Source organism: Oryx dammah, unplaced genomic scaffold (genome assembly GCF_014754425.2).
Source record: "Oryx dammah isolate SB20612 unplaced genomic scaffold, SCBI_Odam_1.1 HiC_scaffold_17, whole genome shotgun sequence".
NCBI classification, from domain to species: domain Eukaryota; kingdom Metazoa; phylum Chordata; class Mammalia; order Artiodactyla; family Bovidae; genus Oryx; species Oryx dammah.
The window spans coordinates 75,386,316-75,407,690 of NW_024070201.1; the positions used below are offsets into that span (position 1 = coordinate 75,386,316).

General features: G+C 44.6%; 1 protein-coding gene across 1 annotated transcript in view; it reads left to right on the forward strand.

Annotated features, from left to right (window-relative positions):
- Positions 1-428: 428 nt before the first annotated feature.
- PTPRJ (protein tyrosine phosphatase receptor type J) overlaps positions 429-21,375 on the forward strand; it is a 48,189-nt gene continuing 27,242 nt past the window's right edge. Inside the window, exons 1-6 of the mRNA XM_040259281.1 lie at positions 429-1,899; positions 7,759-7,959; positions 10,466-10,708; positions 11,594-11,812; positions 13,522-13,788; positions 17,427-17,684. Coding sequence (XP_040115215.1) covers positions 1,839-1,899; positions 7,759-7,959; positions 10,466-10,708; positions 11,594-11,812; positions 13,522-13,788; positions 17,427-17,684 — 1,249 coding nt within the window. The 5' untranslated portion in view covers positions 429-1,838. The remainder of the gene's footprint in view (positions 1,900-7,758; positions 7,960-10,465; positions 10,709-11,593; positions 11,813-13,521; positions 13,789-17,426; positions 17,685-21,375) is intronic.

Here is a 21,375-nt window from a genome sequence, read left to right on the forward strand (position 1 = left end):
TCTGGTTCAAACATTTATTCTTCACAAGGTCGTTTGCTGAATGATTTTTAAAAAGATTCCTGCCACCTCCTGATAGAAGATGAACTTTTGCACAATGGCCATCTCTAACACGGTGGATTTCTGCTGCCACCTGTCTGGCTTCATATCCTCCGTTCTCGACCCAAAGTGGCTCTGGGGAAGAGGCGATGGGGGTGGGGATGGCCCTGCCTTCTTTCTTTTGGTCCAAAGAATCTCAACTCCTGTTGCGGTGTCCTTTTGCCTCAAAGTACAGTGTAATGACGGGAAGGAGCGCGGACCTGGGGAGTTGCTCTTATTGGGTGTTTCCAGGGGAAGAAACGCAGGGTAGCCAACAGCCGTTTGGTCTCCCTATAATTGAGTTCATCCGTTGTTTGCAGATGGCTGGCGCTTACCCTGAATTCCCACGTTCAATGGCCTCACACCGTAACCCTGGCTGGCAGGCCTTTGCTTAATGCATTTCTTAACACCCCACCCCAGTCATTAAATTTTCATCTGCTTTATTTCTGATTTGCAGTTTGCCCAGGCTGGAGGAATCTACTGACTTCCGTTTTCTTTTTCTGTTACAGATCCTGTGCGCAGGTGACTGTAAGTACCACGGCCCACTCTGCTCTTGTGTTGTTCGCTACTGCCCCCTAATGGACGCATCAATATTAACAGGACAGTGAAAAATCGCAGAACATGCTAATTTGCTAAAACTCGCTTAGTTCCAGTATTTCTTTGGAAGTGGGGTGAGGGTGGAAACAGCAAATGAAAGAAAAAATTTGATCAGCTGTGCAACCCTGATAAATACAAATTTTTTTTCTGTGATTTTTTTTTTCTAGCCTACATTTGTGGGTGATTTTTTTTTAACAGACAACTTAGTTTTCATAATGCAGTATGATGTATCTTTATTTCATGCAGTTACCTTGTAAGTATTTTCTTGTGTTGCTGAATCACCCCATGATTTTTTAAATGATGTACAGGTTTTGTATATAATCTTTGGAAAACCAGATGTAGCCTCCTGTATATTGTGCTTCCATGTGGAGGGTTGAGTCTCAGTTGCTAATTAGTTCCTGGTCCATTGAAGTCCTCCCTGGTCTATAGTAAAATGAGAAAAATGGGGTTGCTATAGGAAATTTTTAATGGAACTTAATATATGCAGTTGAAAGCACTATTTACTCTGGGGTTATGTCCTCACCAATTTTTTGATCATTATTCACTTCTATAAGAAATAAAATGAACAATATTTAGTAATTTTTTAATGTACCTCTTTGAAAAATAAAAATCGGTGGCTTTTGTCTGTCATCAAAATTCGAGGACTACTTTTTTTTCCCCCCCAGTTGGTAAAATCTCAGCCTGTGAACCATAAAGAGAAAATTCTTAGAATAGTCTTACAGTGTCATACAAAGGGGGCATCCTTGCTGAAACCTTCTAATAAAGAGAATCTCACTTAATAACAGTAATTATGTAAAGCCTGTGCAAACAATAGGAAGAGTTCTCTAATTGCTTTCTCTTCCTTGTTAATCAGTTTGGTAAATAAGCTGGTAGGTTCCTTGCACAGGCTCGAATCACTGGTGCAAAAGAAGATATCTGTGTGTAGAGGCCATATTGTAAGGTGGGGGAGGGGAGATGAAAGAACTGTGATACATTTAAAAAATTATAGTTAAAAGTCTGTTGTACGGCCTGTATGTGGTGGTGGGGGGAGGTGCCGTTTTATTAGCTTGCATTTTGTTTTTCTTTCCTATGTTCTAGGCACCGGCTGCAATGTGACTACATTCTCATCTACAGCCAGTAAGAGTCCATGGACCGCAGCCCCAGAAAAGCTTGTAACAACAACTGTAATGGGTTTGAATGGCCAGTCCACTCCAGCAGACAGTAGGACATTTTCACCCCTGGATCCTGGTATGCACTATCTTTTCACCCTTTAAAATGGCTCCAGTCAGTTCCGTCGCTCAGTTGTGTCTCTTTGTGATCCCATGGGTTATAGCACGCCACGTTTCCCTGTCCGTCACCAACTCCTAGAGCTGGCTCAAACTCATGTCCATTGAGTTGGTGATGCCATCCAACCATCTCATCCTCTTCTCCTCCTGCCTTCAATCTTTCCCAGCATCAGGGTCTTTTCTAATGAGTCAGTTCTTCACATCAGGTGGCCAAAGTATTGCAGTTTCAGCCTCAGCATCAGTCCTTCTAATGAATATTCAGGACTGATTTCCTTTAGGATGGATTGGTTGGATCTCCTTGCAGTCCAAGGGACTCTCACGAGTCTTCTCCAGCACCACAGTTCAAAAGCATCAATTCTTTGGTGCTCAGCTTTCTTTATAGTCCAACTCCCACATCCATACATGACTACTGGAAAAACCATAGCTTTGACTATACGGACCTTGATTGGCAAAGTAATATCTCTGCTTTTTAATATGCTGTCTAGGTTAGTCATAACTTTCCTTCTAAGGAGTAAGCGTCTTTTAATTTCATGGCTGCAGACACCTTCTTCAGTGATTTTGGGGCCCAAGAAAATAAAGTCTGTCACTGTTTCCACTGTTTCCCCATCTACTGGCCATGAAGTGATCGGACCGGATGTCATGATCTTAGTTTTCTGAATGTTGAGTTTTAAGCCAGCTTTTTCATTTTCCTCTTTCACTTTCATCAAGAGGCTCTTTAATTCTTTTTCACTTTTTGCCATAAGGGTGGTGTCATCTGCGTATCTGAAGTTATTGATATTTCTCCCAGCAATCTTGGTTCTAGCTTGTGTTTCTTCCAGGCTGGCATTTCTCATCATGTACTCTGCATATAAGTTAAATAAGCAGGGTGACAATATACAGCCTTGACCTGTTCCTTTCCCAGTTTGGAACTGATCTGTTGTTCTATGTCCATTTCTAACTGTTGTTTCTTGACCTGCATTTAAATTTCTCAGGAGGCAGGTAAGGTGGTCTAGTATTCCTATCTCTTTAAGAATTTTCCACAATTGTGATCCACATAGTCAAAGGGTTTGGCGTAGTCAATAAAGCAGAAGTAGATGTTTTTCTGGAACTCTTGTGCTTTTTCAATGATCTAGTGGATGTTGGCAATTTGATTTCTGGTTCCTCTGCCTTTTCTAAAACCAGCTTGAACATCTGGAAGTTCACGGTTCACGGTTCACGTGCTGCTGAAGCCTGGCTGGGAGAATTTTAAGCACTATTTTACTAGCGTGTGAGATGAGTGCAATTGTGCAGTAGTTTGAGCATTCTTTGGCATTGCCTTTTTTGGGATTAGAATGAAAACTGACCTTTTCCAGTCCTGTGGCCACTGCTGAGTTTTCCAAATTTGCTGGCATATTGAGTGCAGCACTTTCACAACATCATCTTTTAGGATTTGAAATAGCTCAACTGGAATTCCATCACCTCCTCTAGCTTTGTTCGTCGTGATGCTTTCTAAGGCCCACTTGACTTCACATTCCAGGATGTCTGGCTCTAGGTGAGTGATCACACCATCATGATTATCTGGGTTGTGAAGATCTTTTTTGTACAGTTCTTCCATGTATTCTTGCCACCTCTTCTTAATATCTTCTGTTTCTGTCCATACCATTTCTGTCCTTTATCGAGCCCATCTTTGCATGAAACGTTCCCTTGGTATCTCTAATTTTCTTGAAGAGATCTCTAGTCTTTCCCATTGTAATGTTTTCCTCTATTTCTTTGCATTGATCACTGAGGAAAGCTTTCTTACCTCTCACTGCTATTCTTTGGAACTCTGCATTCAAATGGGTATATCTTTCCCTTTCTCCCTTGCCTTTAGCTTCTCTTCTTTTCTCAGCTATTTGTAAGGCCTCCTCAGACAACCATTTCGCCTTTTTGCATTTCTTTTTCTTGGCTGCCTCCTGTATGGTGTCACAAACCTCCATCCAAAGTTCTTCAGGGACTCTGTCTATCAGATCTAATCCCTTAAATCTATTTGTCACTTCCACTGTATCATCATAAGGGATTTGATTTGGGTCATACTTGAATGGTCTAGTGGTTTTCCCTACTTTCTTCAATTTAAGTCTCAATTTAGCAATAAAGAGCTCATGATCTGAGCCATAGTCAATTCCTGGTCTTATGTTTGCTGACTGTATAGAGCTTTTCCATCTTTGGCTGCAAAGAATATATTCACTCTGATTTCGGTATTGACCATCTGGTGATGTCCATGTGTAGAGAGTTCTCTTGTGTTTTTGGAAGAGGGTGTTTGCTATGACCAGTGCGTTCTCTTGGCAAAGCTCTGTTAGCCTTTGCCCTGTTTCATTTTGTACTCCAAGGCCAAATTTGCCTGTTACTCCAGGTATCTCTTGACTTCCTACTTTTGCATTCCAGTCCCCTATAATGAAAAAGACACCTTTTTTTGAATGTTAGTTCTGGAAAGTCTTGTAGGTCTTCATTGAACCATTCAACTTCAGCTTCTTTAGCATTACTGGTTGGGGCATAGACTTGGATTACTGTGATATTGAACGGTTTGCCTTGGAAATGAAGAGAGATCATTCTGTCATTTTTGAGACTGCATCCAAGTACTGCATTTCGGACTCATTGTTGACTGTGATGCCTATTTCATTTCTTCTAAGAGATTCTTGCCCACAGTAGTAGGTATAATGGTCATCTGAGTTAAATTTCATCCATTCCAGTCCATTTTTGTTCCCTGATTCCTAAAATGTACCTGGTGCCCCAAAGTGCAAACACATGAGCAAGACCTTTGGGGTAGGTTGTGGGTTTTGGAGAATGCCAGTATCTTCATATGTGCACTGTATTCAAGATCACTTCATCTAGGCTTTAATAGTAAAACGCAACTACTTATATCTCTTTGCTCCCTATTCTTGGCCTCATAGCCTGGCTCCCCTGGGAGCTGTTTTAACACGTGTCTTTCTGTCTGCTCTCTGAGCAGCACTCCAATGGCGTAGTGGTTAAGAGCCCAAACTGAAAATCAGAGTCCCAGCTTTGCTTCCTGGATCTGTCACTGTGTGACCCAGGGCTAGTTTTCCTCTTAGTTTATTGATTTATGTTTTTCCCTCACCACACAGCTTGTGGGATCTTAGTTCCCCAAGAAAGTGAAAGTGAAGTCGCTCAGTCGTGTCCGACTCTTTGCGACTCCTTGGACTGTAGCCTACCAGGCTCCTCCGTCCGTGGGATTCTCCAGGCAAGAGTACTGGAGTGGGTTACCATTGCCTTCTCCAGGGGATCTTCCTGACCTGGGGATCGAACCTGGGTTTCCTGCATTGTAGGCAGATGCTTTTACTGTCTGAGCCACCCACCAGGGAAGTCCCTAAAAGAAATACTAAGTAATTTATTGAGGTTGATTGGGCTTGAAGGGAACCTAGGAATCGAACCGGCATCTCCGCAGGTGGAATCTTCACCACTAAAGCACCAGGGAAGCCCCTGGCCCTTCCAGCCAGGAATCAAACCTTTGGCTCCTGCCGTGGGAGCCTGGAGTCTTGACCATTGGACCACTGGGTAAGTCCCTCACTGGTCCTCTTAGACCTCAGATTCTTCATCTTTATCACCAAAAATACATACATACACACACATATTTTTAAAAGATATTTTAAGATGTACTTTGTTTGCTGAACAATTGAAAGTTCAGAACTTGCTTTTCAGGAATTCCCCAGCGGTCCAGTGGTTAGGACTCCACACTTCCACTGTAGAGGGCACAAGTTTGATTCCTGGTCCAGGAACCTAAGGTTCCATATGCCATGTGACTTGGCTAAAAAAAAAAAAAAAGAACTTGCTTTTCTAAAATCTTCCCAGAATCCTTGTGTGAATCAGAATTTAGGTCTTAGCTCATTTCTTTTCCTTCTTAATGGTGCTGTGGCCTCCTTCGTGATTGTTATGACGCACACTTGGGACAATGTGTGCACAGCTCTGTGGCGTGGTCCTTGGGACCCGGCCAGCACCCAGAATAGGACTGCGGCTGTTCCTGCCGCCTCCGCACTGTAACCGAGGCCGTTGTTTTATCATTCTCCTCCTTGCCATCATCATCACTGACTGCAAATGGCATCCCAATGATAACCCGCCAAAACGCTACTCTGACGCTGTGAGCGGTTACGTTATAAAGAGGAGCTTCACGGCTGGAGGGGCTTCCTAACCTGCAATTTATTGAAGTGAGGGCCGCTAGATTTTTCTGTGCCTGGTCCCTTTCTCTTGTTTCCTCTCCTGCCCTTCTTCTTCGTTTGGGCGATGTTTGCGTCTCCCTGGCTCCCGATGGGGCACACCCCCGTGCTGTTGTTTGAAGGGCACATCCATGCAGAGATGGTGTTGCCTGTAACCCCTTTATTCTCCTCGGATCTAGCCCTGGGTCCTTGAGAAGGGCCTTAGTGCTTGTGTTTATGCTTCTGTTTCGAGTTGTTGCTCCTCCATCTAGGCTGTAATTAGGATACACCCATCTTGAAGTTTTAATTCCTGTTAGTAACCATCATGGCTTCCATTGTGTTAAGATCCCATACACCTGCGGTTTGACAGAAGTGACGTTCAGAGCAGTGAATTTTACTCTGAGTAAAATCAGATGCCAGTGACTAGCAGGATTGGACTCTGAGCCCTGACTTTTGAATGTCCAAATCCAGTGACGGTGTTTACAGTGTCGTGGTGTCTTAATAATAATCCTTTACGTTTAAATATAACATTCTTGAGCTGTCCGCAGAGGAAAGCGAGACTGAGATGTTTTCAGGGGCTACTTCCAGGTCACACAGCCACGGGGCAGAGCAGGTCCTTACATCCAAGCTTGGATTCCAAGGCCAATCCTTTCTTCTTTATGCTCGTCTGCCCTATGCCATCTTTATGCCAGAGAGCTGTGGAGCTTCCTCCTAAGATCTGAGTTTGGGAAAAAGGCTATCACACACACAAAGTTTAGGTCTTAACACAGTTTTTTCCTTCTTAAAATGGTGCCGTAGCCTCCTTCATGATGTCATCATGCAGCATACATGGGAGAATGTGTGCACGGCCCCTTGGCAGGGTCCTGGGGACCATGTAGTGTATACACCTCTCCATAAGCAGCATTTTCTGAAAGTCGGAGATGGATGCATTTAGCATCTCAGGTCAGCTTCTGTACAGATTTAACTCCATGTTTAAGTTGTAGCCAACAAGGCCAGACTCTATTATTTTTATCTTAAAAAAAAACCTTTTTATTTTGTATTGGGGTATATGTTTGATTAACAAACAATGTTGTGACAATTTCAGGTGAACAGCAAAGAGACTCAGCCATGTATCTGTTCTCCCCCAAACTCCCCTCGCATCCACGCCACCACTTAACATTGAACAGAGTTCCCCGTGCTATACAGTGGGTCCTTGGTGGTTATTCCTTTTAAATACATCCTGTGTATGTGTGCACCCTAAACTCCCCAACTATCCCTTCTCCCCATTCCTTTCCCTGCCAACCATAAGTGTGTTCTCCAAGTCTGTGGATCTCTTTCTGTTTTGTAGCTTCCACACACAAGGGGTGTCATACAGTATTTCTCCTCTGTCTGACTTTCTTCCTTCAGTGTGAATATCTAGGTCCATGCTTATTTTTATTTTTATTTTGTAGACTTCTGTCTCACTGACACATATGTATGTATTATATACATATATGTATATATATCTATCTATCTAAATACATGGAAATCTAAGTGTATTTTGTTGGAGGGAAGTCCAGGAGGCAAATAAAGAGAAATGAAATTTTGTAGTTGCAAAACTCACTTCTGGAAAGTAGACATACAGAACAGCCTTTACTCTTACATTTCTTTTTGAAAAATAATTTTTTTCTGTCCTTTTTTTGCAAACAATATTAAAATAGAATCCAGTCCTACGAAAGCAGTTACCATCAGTCCAACCAGTGTGACCTCAACTTGGACAAACAACACAACTGCTTCTAATTCCATGGGTGGCATAAAGAGTACGACTGAGAATCTGCAGATGAGCTTTGCAAATCAGACAGGTGATAACAGCACGGATTCAGGTCTAGGAAGCAACGGGACTTCAGGAGATACCACAGTAGGTAAGATGAGTGGCTCCCAGGGCTGATCATTACCTGTCCTTCTCATCCTGTACCCTAGAGCCTTGCCCATTTCAAGTTGCCTGTTGGAAAGAGATTGATTTTTGTTGACTGTGGAAGATGAGGAAAAATTCTGTGTGGTTCACGCCCAGGAGTTCAGGTGGCAGGATCATTTAATACTAAGGTCCTGTGTGTTTTGGGATATTTTAACTGCTTCCAACTGTTTGGTTTTAAAAAAAATATTTTGTTATTATTGGTGAATACTTACTTTTCTGCTAAGACTTGGGAACAGGGACCTTGTTAGAAATGTGTCTTGATGCTGTCAGTAACTACTAGGCTTCTTTTAAGCTTCCCAGGAAAGTTGATGCTGTGTTTATATTCCCAGAAGCTTCTGTTGGGCATGTAAGTTTGGATACTTTATAGAGGAGTATGTGCTTCAAATGCAATAAGAGCCCAGTGACTTTGGATTAAGCTTAGATTTTTATTTAGCTTAGGTATCAGTACTCTGAACCACCTGTTATAACTGCAAATAACAGCTTTTTTTTTTTTAAGCTGAAAAGAACCAAAAACATAAAAAAGATTTGAGATGCCTTTTTTTTTTTTTTTTTAAAGAAAAAGAGGTCCTGTGTCACTTTTCTGATCTGGAGGGGCGGTGATGTCATTGGCTGGTGGAAGCCTCGGGAAGCTGACCTCTCAAGCCTGGGGCTTGAAGTAGCCCCCTGGCACAGCACCTTCTGCACACAAAGCCAGCCAGTGCTAGACCAGTGGTTTTGAACATGGCTTTTTTCCAAGCCAGGAAATCATTTCTTTAAATAAAACGTTGTCCAGGTGACCAGAAATTGCAAAGAACTGGAGAAAGAGGAGCTACAGGGATGCAGAGGTCCTCAGAGCACAGTTTTAGAGACAACAAAACCTGCAGGAAAGCTTCACCGTATTGTGAGAGAGGCAGGAAAAGAAGGACAGGGCAGAGAGGAGATGGAAGAGAACGGAGGAGGAAGAAGAAAGCAGAATTTAGAGTTGGTAATGGGACAAGGTGACATAGAATTGGTGACTATAGGAACCGGGAGGTGACCAAGTGACCCGAAGCACCCAGCTCAGGGGCTGAGGCTCCTCACTCCAGCTTAAGGCCCCCGAGGCCAAGGCTGTGTTTATCAGCTGCTATTTATTGAACATGTACTACATGCTTCAGTTCAGTTCAGTCACTTAGTCGTGTCCGACTCTTTGCGACCCCATGGACTGCAGCATGTCAGGCCTCCCTGTCCATCACCAACGCCTAGTGCTTGCTCAAACTCATGTCCATTGAGTCGGTGATGCCATCCAACCATCCCATCCCCTGTCATCCCCTTCCCCTCTTGCCTTCAATCTTTCCCAGCATCAGGGTCTTTTCCAGTGAGTTTTTTCAATGTGCTTAGCTGCCCCTAATACATCAGAGTGCCCTCACAGTAACCCTGAGGGCTACAGAGGAGGAATCTGTAATACTGAGAAGCTAAGTTTCTTCTGCGCTCCTGGGGTCATTGAGCACCACGTGGTGGGATCCCAGGAGCCTGATTCCAGAGCACCGTGGTACAGCGGTGTCCATAGCAGTCACCCAGATCACTGAGCTGGCTGGTTTATTCACATTCCATTTCTTTAAAAAAGACACCTGCATGACCCAGTTCAGAAATCTTGGCCTCAGATATCGTTTGACATGAAGAATAAAGTTGTAGAAGGGATCAGCACGCCTTGGAGGTGGATGGGGCCTGACGGGCATCCACGCCAGTGCCTTTGGGTTGAGCCTCCTCAAGTAGGGTTGTGGCTTCGTCCGCAGTGCTGTTGCTGCGGTTATTGTCTAGTTGTTGTTAAGTCACGTCTGACTCTTTGCGACCCCATGCTTAAAGCTAGAGCTTTGGGTTCTAGTTCCCCGATGCTCCAAGTATGCTGGTTGTTCTTGAGCAAGTCACCCTGCCATTCTGAATTTCCGTGCTCTCATCTCAAGACTGAAGGATGTGGATGTCATCTTGGCCAAAGTGGTTTTGTTTCGGTCACAAGACAGACAGGATGGTAGGGGGATAGTATAGATTGGAAGTCTTCAGAAAATTCCCCTTGGGGTTGGAATACAGGGATGAGTGTCTCAGTACTCTGACATATTCGTATTATCTGGAATTGAGACCTTTAGCTGTAGCAGATGGTCACTTTTCTGGATGCTTCTTCCTGATACCTAAAACAAATATTAAAAGCTGCTGTTTAAAAGGGCAATTTAAAAGAGTGTCAGATCACTGTAGAAGTGGACTGTCTTGGAGAATAGTTCCTATCCTAAAAAGTTATGGCTTTAAGGTTCATCCTTTTCTGCTTTTTCCTGCATAATGGTAAGTTTTCTCCCCACTGTGAAGCGATAGAATTACCCTGGACTCTGACATACAGGAAGTATCTGAGGGGCCCCACTGAATCATCGGTGCCCCCAGTCATTCATAATGAAGGGTGACTGCAGGCATCTCGTTCCATCAGTGCCCACTGTGTGCTTTTCAAATAGAACCCCGTCCAGTAATGGATCTGCACGCCGCCTTCGTGGGTGTGACGCGCGTGGCTCTTGCCTGGAAGAGCGATAACGTCACGGACAGCTGCCGGATGCTCCTTGAAGGAAGCCAGGAGTCGACTGGAAATTTAATGGTCAATATTTCTGACCTGAGGCTGGGGAGTCAGTACACGGTCACCCTGTATCCTTTAGGATCAAATGAGACACAGGGAAGCCCCCTGTCGACAGAAAATGGCTCGGGTGAGTCACAGAGGTGGGCTTCTGACCCACAAGGCCTTGAAGGAAGAGATGAGGTGCCTCTGGTCTCTCTTCCTGCTTCTTTTAACTGGCCTTCCCCCTGGTCCAGCAGTTCTGCCTTTTACCCTCTCTCCGCAGGGATCTGGTCCAGAGAAAGAATGCCTTGAGTGGGGCTCGGCTTAGCCCAGTGGGAATCATGGGGTTGTCCCTGGAAATCCATGTTTGGAGCTGGGTGGAAGATGGGTTCTTGGAAGAAGTTGGGGGGTGATGCAAGTAGCTGCTTTGGAGAGAAAAGCACGTGTCTCTGTGGCGCTACCTCGTCTTACCTGGTGGCTCAGATGATAGAGTCTACCTGCAGTGCAGGAGAAGACCCGGGTTCAATCCCTGAGTCTTGCAGATCCCTTGGAAAAGGAAATGGCCATCCATTCTTGCCCGGAGAATCCCACAGACAGAGGAGCCTGGCGGGCCACAGTCCACAGGGTCACAAAGACGTAACTGAGTGACTTAACACACCTGTGCTAAAAATACAGTGCAAAATACCTGCCACAAATGAGGCTCCTGGGACTCCCCCGGCAGGTCAGTGGTTAAGAAGCCACTTTGCAGTGCTGGGGAGCGTGGGTTCAGTTCCTGATCGTTTAAGATCTCACGTGTGTCACACAATCAATGAATCAGTCAATATACACACCCCTAATCCATTGCTTAAAACTACCAGGCTCCTTCAGGAGCACGGATCTCTCTCTGGGGGGGAAAGGGAACAGGTGCTCGCAGAAGGCCAGCTGTGGGCCCTGTCTGATGTGGCATCCTTCGCTGGGGAGGGCAGCGGCACCGAAAGCAGGCAGGATGCACTTCCGTCTCAGGTCACGTCTTCGCCTTTTGTGTTTCAAATAGATGCCGGCAACACAGACAGCTTGCCTGGGGGTCCCGTGGCCCCTGGGTCCAAATACCGACTGGAACGTGCAGGCCCGTCCTCTGACCCTTCTCTGGCCCAGAACACCGTGGAAGTCTTGCTTCTCAGGTTAAAGCCTGACACACAGTACAAGGCCACGGTCTATCCCCGAGCTGTTAACGGTGCCGAAGGACAGCCCCAGGCTACAGAGTTCAAAACAAGTATGTGGAGTTTTGTGAAATGGCTTCAGCCAGAGTTTCCTAGCGCAAAGTCTGTCTCCTGTGCTTCTGGTCCTGAGTTATCTCTTGCTTCATAAGTCAGTTTGTGGTTAGAGGGAATTTTCTGGAAGAGATTTTGGACAGAGCAGATCCAGTGAGTTTCTTCTGAGCTCTATGGCTGAGGCTCTTCTTTCCTTGACCCCATCACAGCGTATGTGCGGATGCGAGGGCCTCCCTTGCTCTTTCTTTTATAGCTCTGCCTACTGGCCAGGGAGGCACACTGGCACAAGGTTTTTCTCTTGAAAGTTGATATTCATTTTGTCAATGTTGGTTAAGTATTTTCCCCCTGAGAGGAGAAAATGAGTCTTCTTTTTGACCTAAACTTGAAAGGCATACTGGCCTTCCTGGGTCACTTGCTGACATGCACACTGCTGCCTTTTACCTAGAACCTGTCAGCATTCTTACTCTGTAAATTGAACAGAATTGGAGACTTTTTGGATTAGTGCTAACGCGGGCATAAAGAAATGCATGGTTCCCAGGCTCAGAAAATTTCAGAACAGAAGGGGAGTCGAGGTAAAATACATGGAAAAGCACACAGCCATGCTCAGTGGGTTCAGAAACGAATGCTGTAGCCTTGTAGCCTTCGGGGGCTTGCTTGCAGGCGATACAGACCGATTTGGGTTATCTTATCAAAAAATATATCTGTTTTGCATGGCAGTCTCTCTGCTGCACAGCAGACACTAACACGTTATAGATCAAATATATTCCAATAAAAACTAAAACAAGCAAACATACACCCCCTCTCCTCCAAATATATCTATTCTGGAAGACTGTCATAGATCCGTAGAACAGAGGGAGGAGGGTGGAGGCTGGAGGACCAAGGTCAGAACACCGAGTAGCTTGCAGGAAACTGGCAGGCTGGACCACGCTGGACCTGGTGACCTGGAACAGGACGTGGTCAGGAGAAGGCTCCAATGGCTTTCTCCTCCAGCCCCCACTAGCCTGCCTGTTTCACTCACTGGGGGAACCTGGCTCCAGCTCGCCCAGCAGAGTGCCCCAGTGATGCAGTGTGTGGGGGTCAGCATTGCAGGGACACAGAGCAGGCGGGAGAAGCACAGAGGGTGAATTGGGAGGGTGGGGCGGACAAGGGATGAATGACTAGCGCTCCTGTGTTTTCTTTCCTGGAGTTAGGGCTGTTATCTTGATTTTTTTAATAGATGAGGAAACTGAGCTCAGTGATTTTCCTAAGATCTACCAGGCTCTTCAACAGAGCTCACCTTGGAACCCAGACCTGCCTCGTGCAAAAGTCTGTGATCTTTACTTGATCATGTAGATAGTGTTAATTCTTGGATGGATATATGCCTGAGACCTTTCGGGGTCACCCAGCACTTAGACGGGCATGTATAGAGTCCGTGTTGTGGTCTGAGGCATCTATTGCAGCTCTAGGATTAGTCAACTTAACAGGGAGAATGAAGGGTAAATCAGCTACGCAGTTGCAATTAGCCAGGCTGTTTCTTCACTGAAGATGCTGTCTGACTTTTGCTGGGACCCTGTCTACACTTGGGTCTGCTGTGTTACATGGTGTAGAACAGGAAGAAGAATTGCCGAGAGTGTTTCTTGGATGAGATGCTTTGATGACAGCATCTCTCTCCCTGTCTCTCTCTCTGACTTGGCCATCCTGGTGGTGGTGAACCCCTCTTGTGTCTTCACAGATCCCAGTCAGGTTTTTGACATCACATTTGTGAACATCAGTGCCACCAGCTTGACAATGACCTGGAAGATCAATGATAATGAGTCATCTTCAGTCTATACCTACAAGATACAAGTTGTGGGCGAGACGGATTCCTTCAATCTCACAGTCAATGAGACTTACGCCGTCATCACTGCACTCAGCTCAGGCACCTTGTACAACATCACGGTGTTTCCTTTCCTTGATGACGGTTCCGAGGGCACGCCGGGCTTCATCCAAGTTTACACCCGTGAGTCCACTCATGGCTTTGCTAACCTTTCTTCCTGCCGGCCGTGTGCCCAGCCCGGATACGAGACAAACCCCGTTCTTTTTTCGAGGAATGCACAGTTCAGCGTGTGGGTCCCCAGGGACTCTTAGCACCTTCAAGATTTTCAATCCTATAGTGGTGACTGTTGACTGACCCTGCCCACATGCCCAGCATCGTGTGACATGTTTTCCTTTAATGTTCACACACCTGTGACGTGGTTGGCATTGGCCTCATTTTGTGGATGAGGAATTCCAGGCTGAGAGAGATGCTGTGGGCAGGTATCACATCTTGTAAGTGTCTGAGGTGGGATCAGATAGCCGGGCTCTCTCAGCCCCAGTCTGTGCTGGTGGCAACCATCCTAGCAAGGTGGAGACGGGGAGCAAATTGGTATGTGGACATGAAAAGAACCTGGATATTCACATGCCTTTGTCCTTTGAATGTTGACAAAATAATGAAGCTGGAAGCAGCTATCTCTCTTTTTTTTTTTTTCCTTCTCATTCGAGTCTCTCTTAAAGATAAGGTGATTGGCAGCAATAAAAACCTTTTTGTTCCAAAGAAGGGCCAATAATTAAAACAATAATGGTTTGCCAGTAATATAATAATTAGTGTATTAATATTACACAGTGGTATTGGTGTCATATTGCGCCAGGAGCTTTGCATGTATCACAGGGGTCTTCATGGTAGCTGTTAGGATCCCTGTTTTTTTTTTTAATTTTATTTTATTTTTTAACTTTTTATTTTGTATTGGGGTATAGCTGATTGGAAATGGCAACCCACTCCAGTGTTCTTGCCTGGAGAATCCCAGGGACGGGAGAGCCTGGTGGGCAGGCGTCTTATGGGGTCGCACAGAGTCGGACACGACTGAAGCGACTGAGCAGCATAGCTGATTAACAATGCTCTGATTGTTTCGGGTGAACAGCGAAGGGACTCAGCCATACCTATATATGTATCCATTCTTCCCCAAACAGGATCCCTGTTTTACAGATGAAAAACCTACGGCCCAACATGGCTGAAGAATTTGCCTAAGACCAGAGAGCTGGCAAGCGGCAGGGCAGGGACTTGAATCCAGGGGTGCCTGGCTCTGGACCCAGGGCTCATCCCATCAGAATGCTTTATTCGAGTGTCTGATGCTTCCTGCAAGGCACCTTAGGCATTCTTACAAATGTCTTCTGACTGGGTCTTTGGAGTAAATGAAATCTGCTTCCTTTTTTTTCACCTTCTACTTTTTTTAAAAAAAATATTTAATCTCTCTGTTAAGATTAGGTTCACTGTGAGTAACAAACTCCCCAAGTATCCGAGACAGGAGTTTGTTTCTCTCTCACTGTAAAAGAAGCCCAGTGCTAAGCCCGGGACTAAGGATGGGATGGTAGAGTCTTAGCTACGGCTCAGAGCAAGAAACAGGAACTGTGAGCTCACTGCAGTTTTTGTTTTTTATTTTAACTTGTGGAAAATTGCTTTCCAGTGTTGCGTTGGTTTCTGCCGTACGACGACAAGAGTCGGTCGTAGTTCTCTCTCTCTCTCTATATATATATATATCCCTTACCTCTTGAGCCTCCCTCTCCTCCCCTCATCGCACCCTTCTAGGCCATCCCTGAGTGCGAGGCTGGCTGGGCCCCCTGTGTCATATAACGGTTCCCCGCTAACTGTTTTACACCTGATAGTATATATATGTCAACGCTACTTTCTCAGTCTGTCCCAGCCTGACCTCCCCCACTGTGCGCACAAGCCCATTTCTACTGGGTTCATCAGTGCCGTTTCTCTAGAGTCCATATACATGTGTTAATGTATGATCCTTGCTTTTCTGACTTCACTTCAGCCTATTTAACAGGCCCTAGGTTCCCTCACAGCACTACAGCTGACTCAGATTCATTCCTTTTTGTGGCTGAGAGACTATGAGCTATTTGAGGCTGAGAAGGATCTAATCTTGGGAATTGAGAGTTTATAGAATCATTGGAAGGGCTGATGTGTTAATTTGCTAGGGCTGCCGTAACAAGCCCCACAGATTGGGAGGCTTTAGCAGCAGAAATCTGCTCTCTCACAGTCTGGAGGCAAATAGTCTGAGATCAAGTGATTCAGGGTTGGTTTCTTCCGAGATCTGCCTTCTTGGTTTTGTAATGGCCAGCTTCTCCCTGTGTCTTCACATGACTGTCCTTTGGTCTGTGCATGCCTGTGTCCCAATCACCTCTTTATTTTATTTTATTGAAACACTGTTGATTTACCATGTTGTATTTCTGCTGTTGAGCAAAGTGACTGAGTTAAACATGTCTATATTCTTTTCCATTATGGTTTATCACAGGATATTGAATATAGTCCCTTCCAATTTCGTCTTATAAGGATACTAATTGTTGTGATTTAGGACCTACCTTAATGGCCTCATTTTACTTTAAACACTTCTTTAAAAACCTTATCTCCAGTAGAGTCAGATTCTGAGGTACTGTGGGTTGGGACTTTAATATAAGAATTTTGAGGGGACATAATTCAGCTCATAACACGTGAGGTGCAGGGTCTAGGCTGGGACCCAGAAATGACTCCCAGTCTAAGGGTGCAGAGCTCCCCACCCAGGGAGTCCCCAGCGGTGTCAGTCAGTTCCAGGCTGTAGTTGTTGGCTCTTAGAATGTGTGCAGTTGCTTGCTGGGCATCACGAGGCTGCAGCCACTGCCACATTGTTGGTTCTAGAGCCAGGAGGCCTGAGTCCAGGGATCACACCCACAGTTCAGCTACAAGGAGGACAAAGGATAGAAAATAGTGCTCCCCCTTTAAGGTTGCTTCTTAGGAGCCATATTGTTCTTATACTCACATCCCATTGGCCAAAACTTAGTCACATGGCTAGTTTCAAGGGAGGCTGGGAAATGTAGTTTTTAAAATCTCCAAGAGTCTTGTGCTGCTGCTGCTGCTAAGTCGCTTCAGTCGTGTCTGACTCCGTACGACCCCACAGACGGCAGCCCACCAGGCTCCCCCGTCCCTGGGATTCTCCAGGCAAGAACATTGGAGCGGGTTGCCATGTCCTTCTCCAATGCATGAAAGTGAAGAGTGAAATGAAGTCGCTCAGTCGTGTCCGACTCTCAGTGACCCCATGGGCTGCAGCCTATCAGGCTCCTCCACCCATGGGATTTTCCAGGCAAGAGTACTGGAGTGGGTCGCCATTGCCTTCTCCACCAAGAGTCATGTACATTGCTAAAAATCTGGGAGTGTATGTTTAAAGAAAATGGAGGGGGATGAATTTTGGGAGTCAACAGCACCTTCTGCTGTACATCGTTAAAAAAAGACTCTGGGCAGCTAAGTGTTGTATGCAAGATAAAACTGCTGGCAGTGGTCAAGGTCCCACTCCACAGTCTGAGCCCTGAACCCTCGGGAATTCACGCCTCTTCTCATTTCCTTTGAATGACTTTGTACAACTTAACTGGTGTCTGAACTCCTGTGGCCAATTGTTCTCTTGATGGTTAGAACCATGAGTTCCTAAGGGGCTTATGTTGTAGATGATGATAAAAAGAAGAGGAAAAGAGAGGTCAGGTGTTACCAAGTGTACATTTAATCTCTGTGTAAATATTTTGTGAGATTCAGTCACCCTTGTCTTCTGGAGAAATAGATTCTTAATCTAGTCATTTGCTTTCTGCACACAGCTCCCAGTCCAGTTTCTGACTTTAGAGTGACAAGTGTCAGCACAAGGGAAATTGGCTTAGCATGGAACAGCAATGACGCTCATTCCTTTGAGATACATATCATACCTCATGAAGCTGGAAAACCTCGAATCATCACCACCACCAATCAAAGTGTTGTCATTGGTGACTTATACCCTGGAACCATGTATCATTTTGACATATATCCACAAGGACCAAATGGGACTAAAGGGGATTCCCAAACACTTTCCACTACAACTGGTAAGCAAATAGGCTGTATTTTCTGTGAATTAGTTACATTTCTCAAGGGAAATCAGTATAAACCTTACATGTCAACATTTCCAAACATTGCTCTTCTTTCAATTATCTAAGAAAGACCTTTTAAAAAATGGTTAATGACAGCAATGCATATTTGTTATCTAAAATACAGATAAGCAAAAAAGAAAAATCACCTGCAAACTAACAGCTAGAAATAATCACTAATAGCTTTTGATGCATGATGTTTTAGAACAGGGGTCCCCATCCCCCGGGCCACAGACTGGTACTGATCTGTGGCCTGTTAGGAACCAGGCTGCACAGCAGGAGGTGAGTGGTGGATGAAGGAGTCACTCCCCATCGCTCGCATTTACTGCCTGAACTCCACCTCCTGTCAGATCGGCCATGGCATTAGATTCTCATAGGAACGTGAACCCTCCTGTGAACTGTGCATGCAAGGGGTGTACGTTGTGTGCTCTTTATGAAAATCATCCCCAAACCACCCCTCTATGGAAACCACCCCTGTCTGTGGAAAAATGTCTTCCATGAAACCAGTCCATGGTACGAAAAAGGTTGTGGACTGCTCTTCTAGAATGTTAAGATATATAAAGGTGTATGTATGTATGTGTGCATGTATATTTTAACAAGTATTAAAATCTTCTACATGTGTTTTTTTAAAATCTGCTTTTTTTTCTATTCAAGTTTATTATGATTCTTCTTCTCTATCAGCATAAATATTCCTGCAGATTAATTTTAATATCTGCCTGACATTCCATTGTCCAAATCAGGAGTCAGCAGACAATAATGGTCCACAGGTCAAATCTGGCTCACTGCCTGTTTTTTTTTTTTTTTTTTTTTTTAATATAGTGAAGTCTCTCAGTCATGTCCGACTCTTTGCGACCCCATGGACTGTAGCCTACCAGGCTCCTCTGTCCATGGGATTTTCCAGGCAATAGTACTGGAGTGGGGTGCCATTTCCTCCTCCAGGGGATCTTCCCGACACAGGGATGGAACCCAGGCCTCCCGCATTGTAGACAGATGCTTTACCATCTAAGCTACCAGGGAAGTCATGAGCATGAAGCCATGCTCATTTCTTTATATAAAGTCTCTGACTTCTTTCATGCTAGAAACAAATAGTTGCCGCGGAGAATACATGGCCTGCAAAGCCTGGGATATTTGTTCTGTGGTCCATATAGAAAAAGTTTGCTGACCCTTGGTTAGATCAGTGGCTCTCAAAGTGTGGTCCGGGGACCTCTGGGGTGGTCCCCTAGACTCTTTTAAGGGGGTCTGTGAGGTAGTAGTATTATCACAATACTACTAGAGTCCTATGTGGCTTTTTCACTCTCATTCTCTCATGATAAGTGTACAGTGGAGTTTTCCGGATGCAGTGTGACACGGGATGGTATCATCCTTCTCTTGGCTCAGGGGATGTATGATTTGTATTCTTACATTTTAAGCATTTCCTCATTAAAAAGGTTCTGTTACAGCACACATAAATATAACCTAAATAAATAAAAATTCTCTGAGAGCCTCAATATTTTTTCAGAAGGTAAAGGGGTCCAGACTGCTGGTCTGGATGGATTATAAATTGCTTGACCATTTGCCTGTTGTTGGACAGGTAGATCATTACAGTCTTTTACGAACAATATTGTGATGCAATGGGCTTGTTAGTTTTATGAGGCTGATTGATGTTGATGAAAGTATTTCATGAAACCAATTCATTGTTCATTATTGTTACCTTTGAAGTTTGAAATGAAATTTTTTGGGAAAGCTTGGAGAACATCCAGTATCCTTGATCTTTGTTTGAAGGGGACTTGAAATCCTTTCTACAGAAGGAAAGAGGAAAGAAATGGGACTGATTCCTTGAGCCATGTGTGAAGTCAGTTGGGCTCTTGAGATTCTCCTTGTGTGGGTTTTCTCAACTCTGTTGGTTGGATTAAGCATTGATGGTTATTTGGAAGATCTGCTTCCAAAATAAGGGAACTGCTAAAACGCACGCCTCAGATGGAGTGCATAATTCCTTTTCAAGTCTGATTTTCAGATTAGACTTTTGAGATCAGGTTATAGTATCAATGTATATATTTTTTCTCTCTTTTTGAGAATGTAGCTAATGGTAAGGGGATCACAATTTGGGTCTCTTTGATGTTGTGTGACTTGCCAATTCCCAGGGTTTAATCCAATAATAACATTATGTAGTGGGGGTCTACAAAGTGCTGGGCTCTCAGCCTTTGTATTTAAACATTTTGAACGCAATTCTATGAGGTAGGTACTATTATTGTCTCTATTTTATAGAGTAGGAAACGGGGAGTCTGTGAATTTAAGTAACTGACTCAGGGTGACGAAGGAGTGAACTGGCCTCTGTCTGACGCTGAAGACTGAGGTCTTAACCACGGTGTGGACTGCACTTCGATATGGAGCAACTGCAGAAGTAATTTAGGACTTCATTACGAGAAGGCATCTCTTGTACTATTGCCTATAATTGTCCCCATGAACGGAAATCAAGAGCTGTTACTGGGGGAGAATCAATGTAACAGCATTAAAGGTGATTTTGAAAAAGGGAAGCAAGTACTGGATGACCCAGCAATTCCACTCTTACATGTATACATACTTCTAAAAGAATTGAAATCAGGGACTTGAACATATTTCTCTACATCAACATTCATAGTAGCATGGTTCACAACAGCTAAAAGGTGGAGGCAGCCAAGTGTCCATCAGCAGATGGAATATGTTATATCCATATAATAGAATAGTTGTTGTTATTTAGTTGCTAAGTTGTGCCTGACTCTTTTGTGAGCCCCGTGGACTGTAGTCCACCAGCCTCCTCTGTCCATGGGATTCTGCAGGCAAGAATCCTAGAGTGGGTTGCCCTTTCCTCCTGCAGGGTAGCTTCCTGTCCGAGGGATTGAACCCGCGTCTCCTGCATTGCAGGTGGATTCTTTACCATTGAGCCACCAGGGAAGCCCCACAATAGAATGTTATTTAGCCACCCAGGAATGATGTGCCAAGACATGCTACAGTGGGAATAAACCTTGAAAGCATTATGCTAGGTGAAAAAAGCCCGACGTAGAAGAACTACCACGTAAATCCACTTATGTGAGGTGCTTAGAATTGGCACATTCATAGAGACAGAAGATAGAAGAGTGGGGAGAAGGGAGGAATGAGAAGTGCTTATTTCATGGGAACAGAGTTGGTGTCGGGCATCATGAAACGTTTTGTGTTTAGACAGTGATGATGCTGTTACCACACTGTGAGTGGGTTTAATGCTGCTGACTTGTACGCTTACAAATGGTTCAGATGCTAACTATTGCACCCTTACTATTTTACTACCACAAAATTCAATAAAGACTTTAAAGATGGTCCTTGTAAAAAGAAAATCTTAAAAAAAAAAAAGATTCTGTGCAATTATATTGCGGCTGGTTCAGTGTGTAGAGGTGAGACGGTGAGTGCAGAGCCCAGAGCACTCTGGGTAGGTTCGCTTCTGACTCCCCGCTGTGAGGATTTGGCCCCGCGGCTTCTCCCCCTTCCGCACTCCAGCCTCAAGTGACCCCACGCAGTGTCAGCTCTCCATTCCAGTTTTTCTCTTCAGTATGCCTGCCTATGTTATAGAAAGATGTTTTCTTCCGAGGGAGTGATTTTTAAAAAACTTTGCTGAGATATAATACATACACTGAAACACACACACATCCTAAGTGCATAA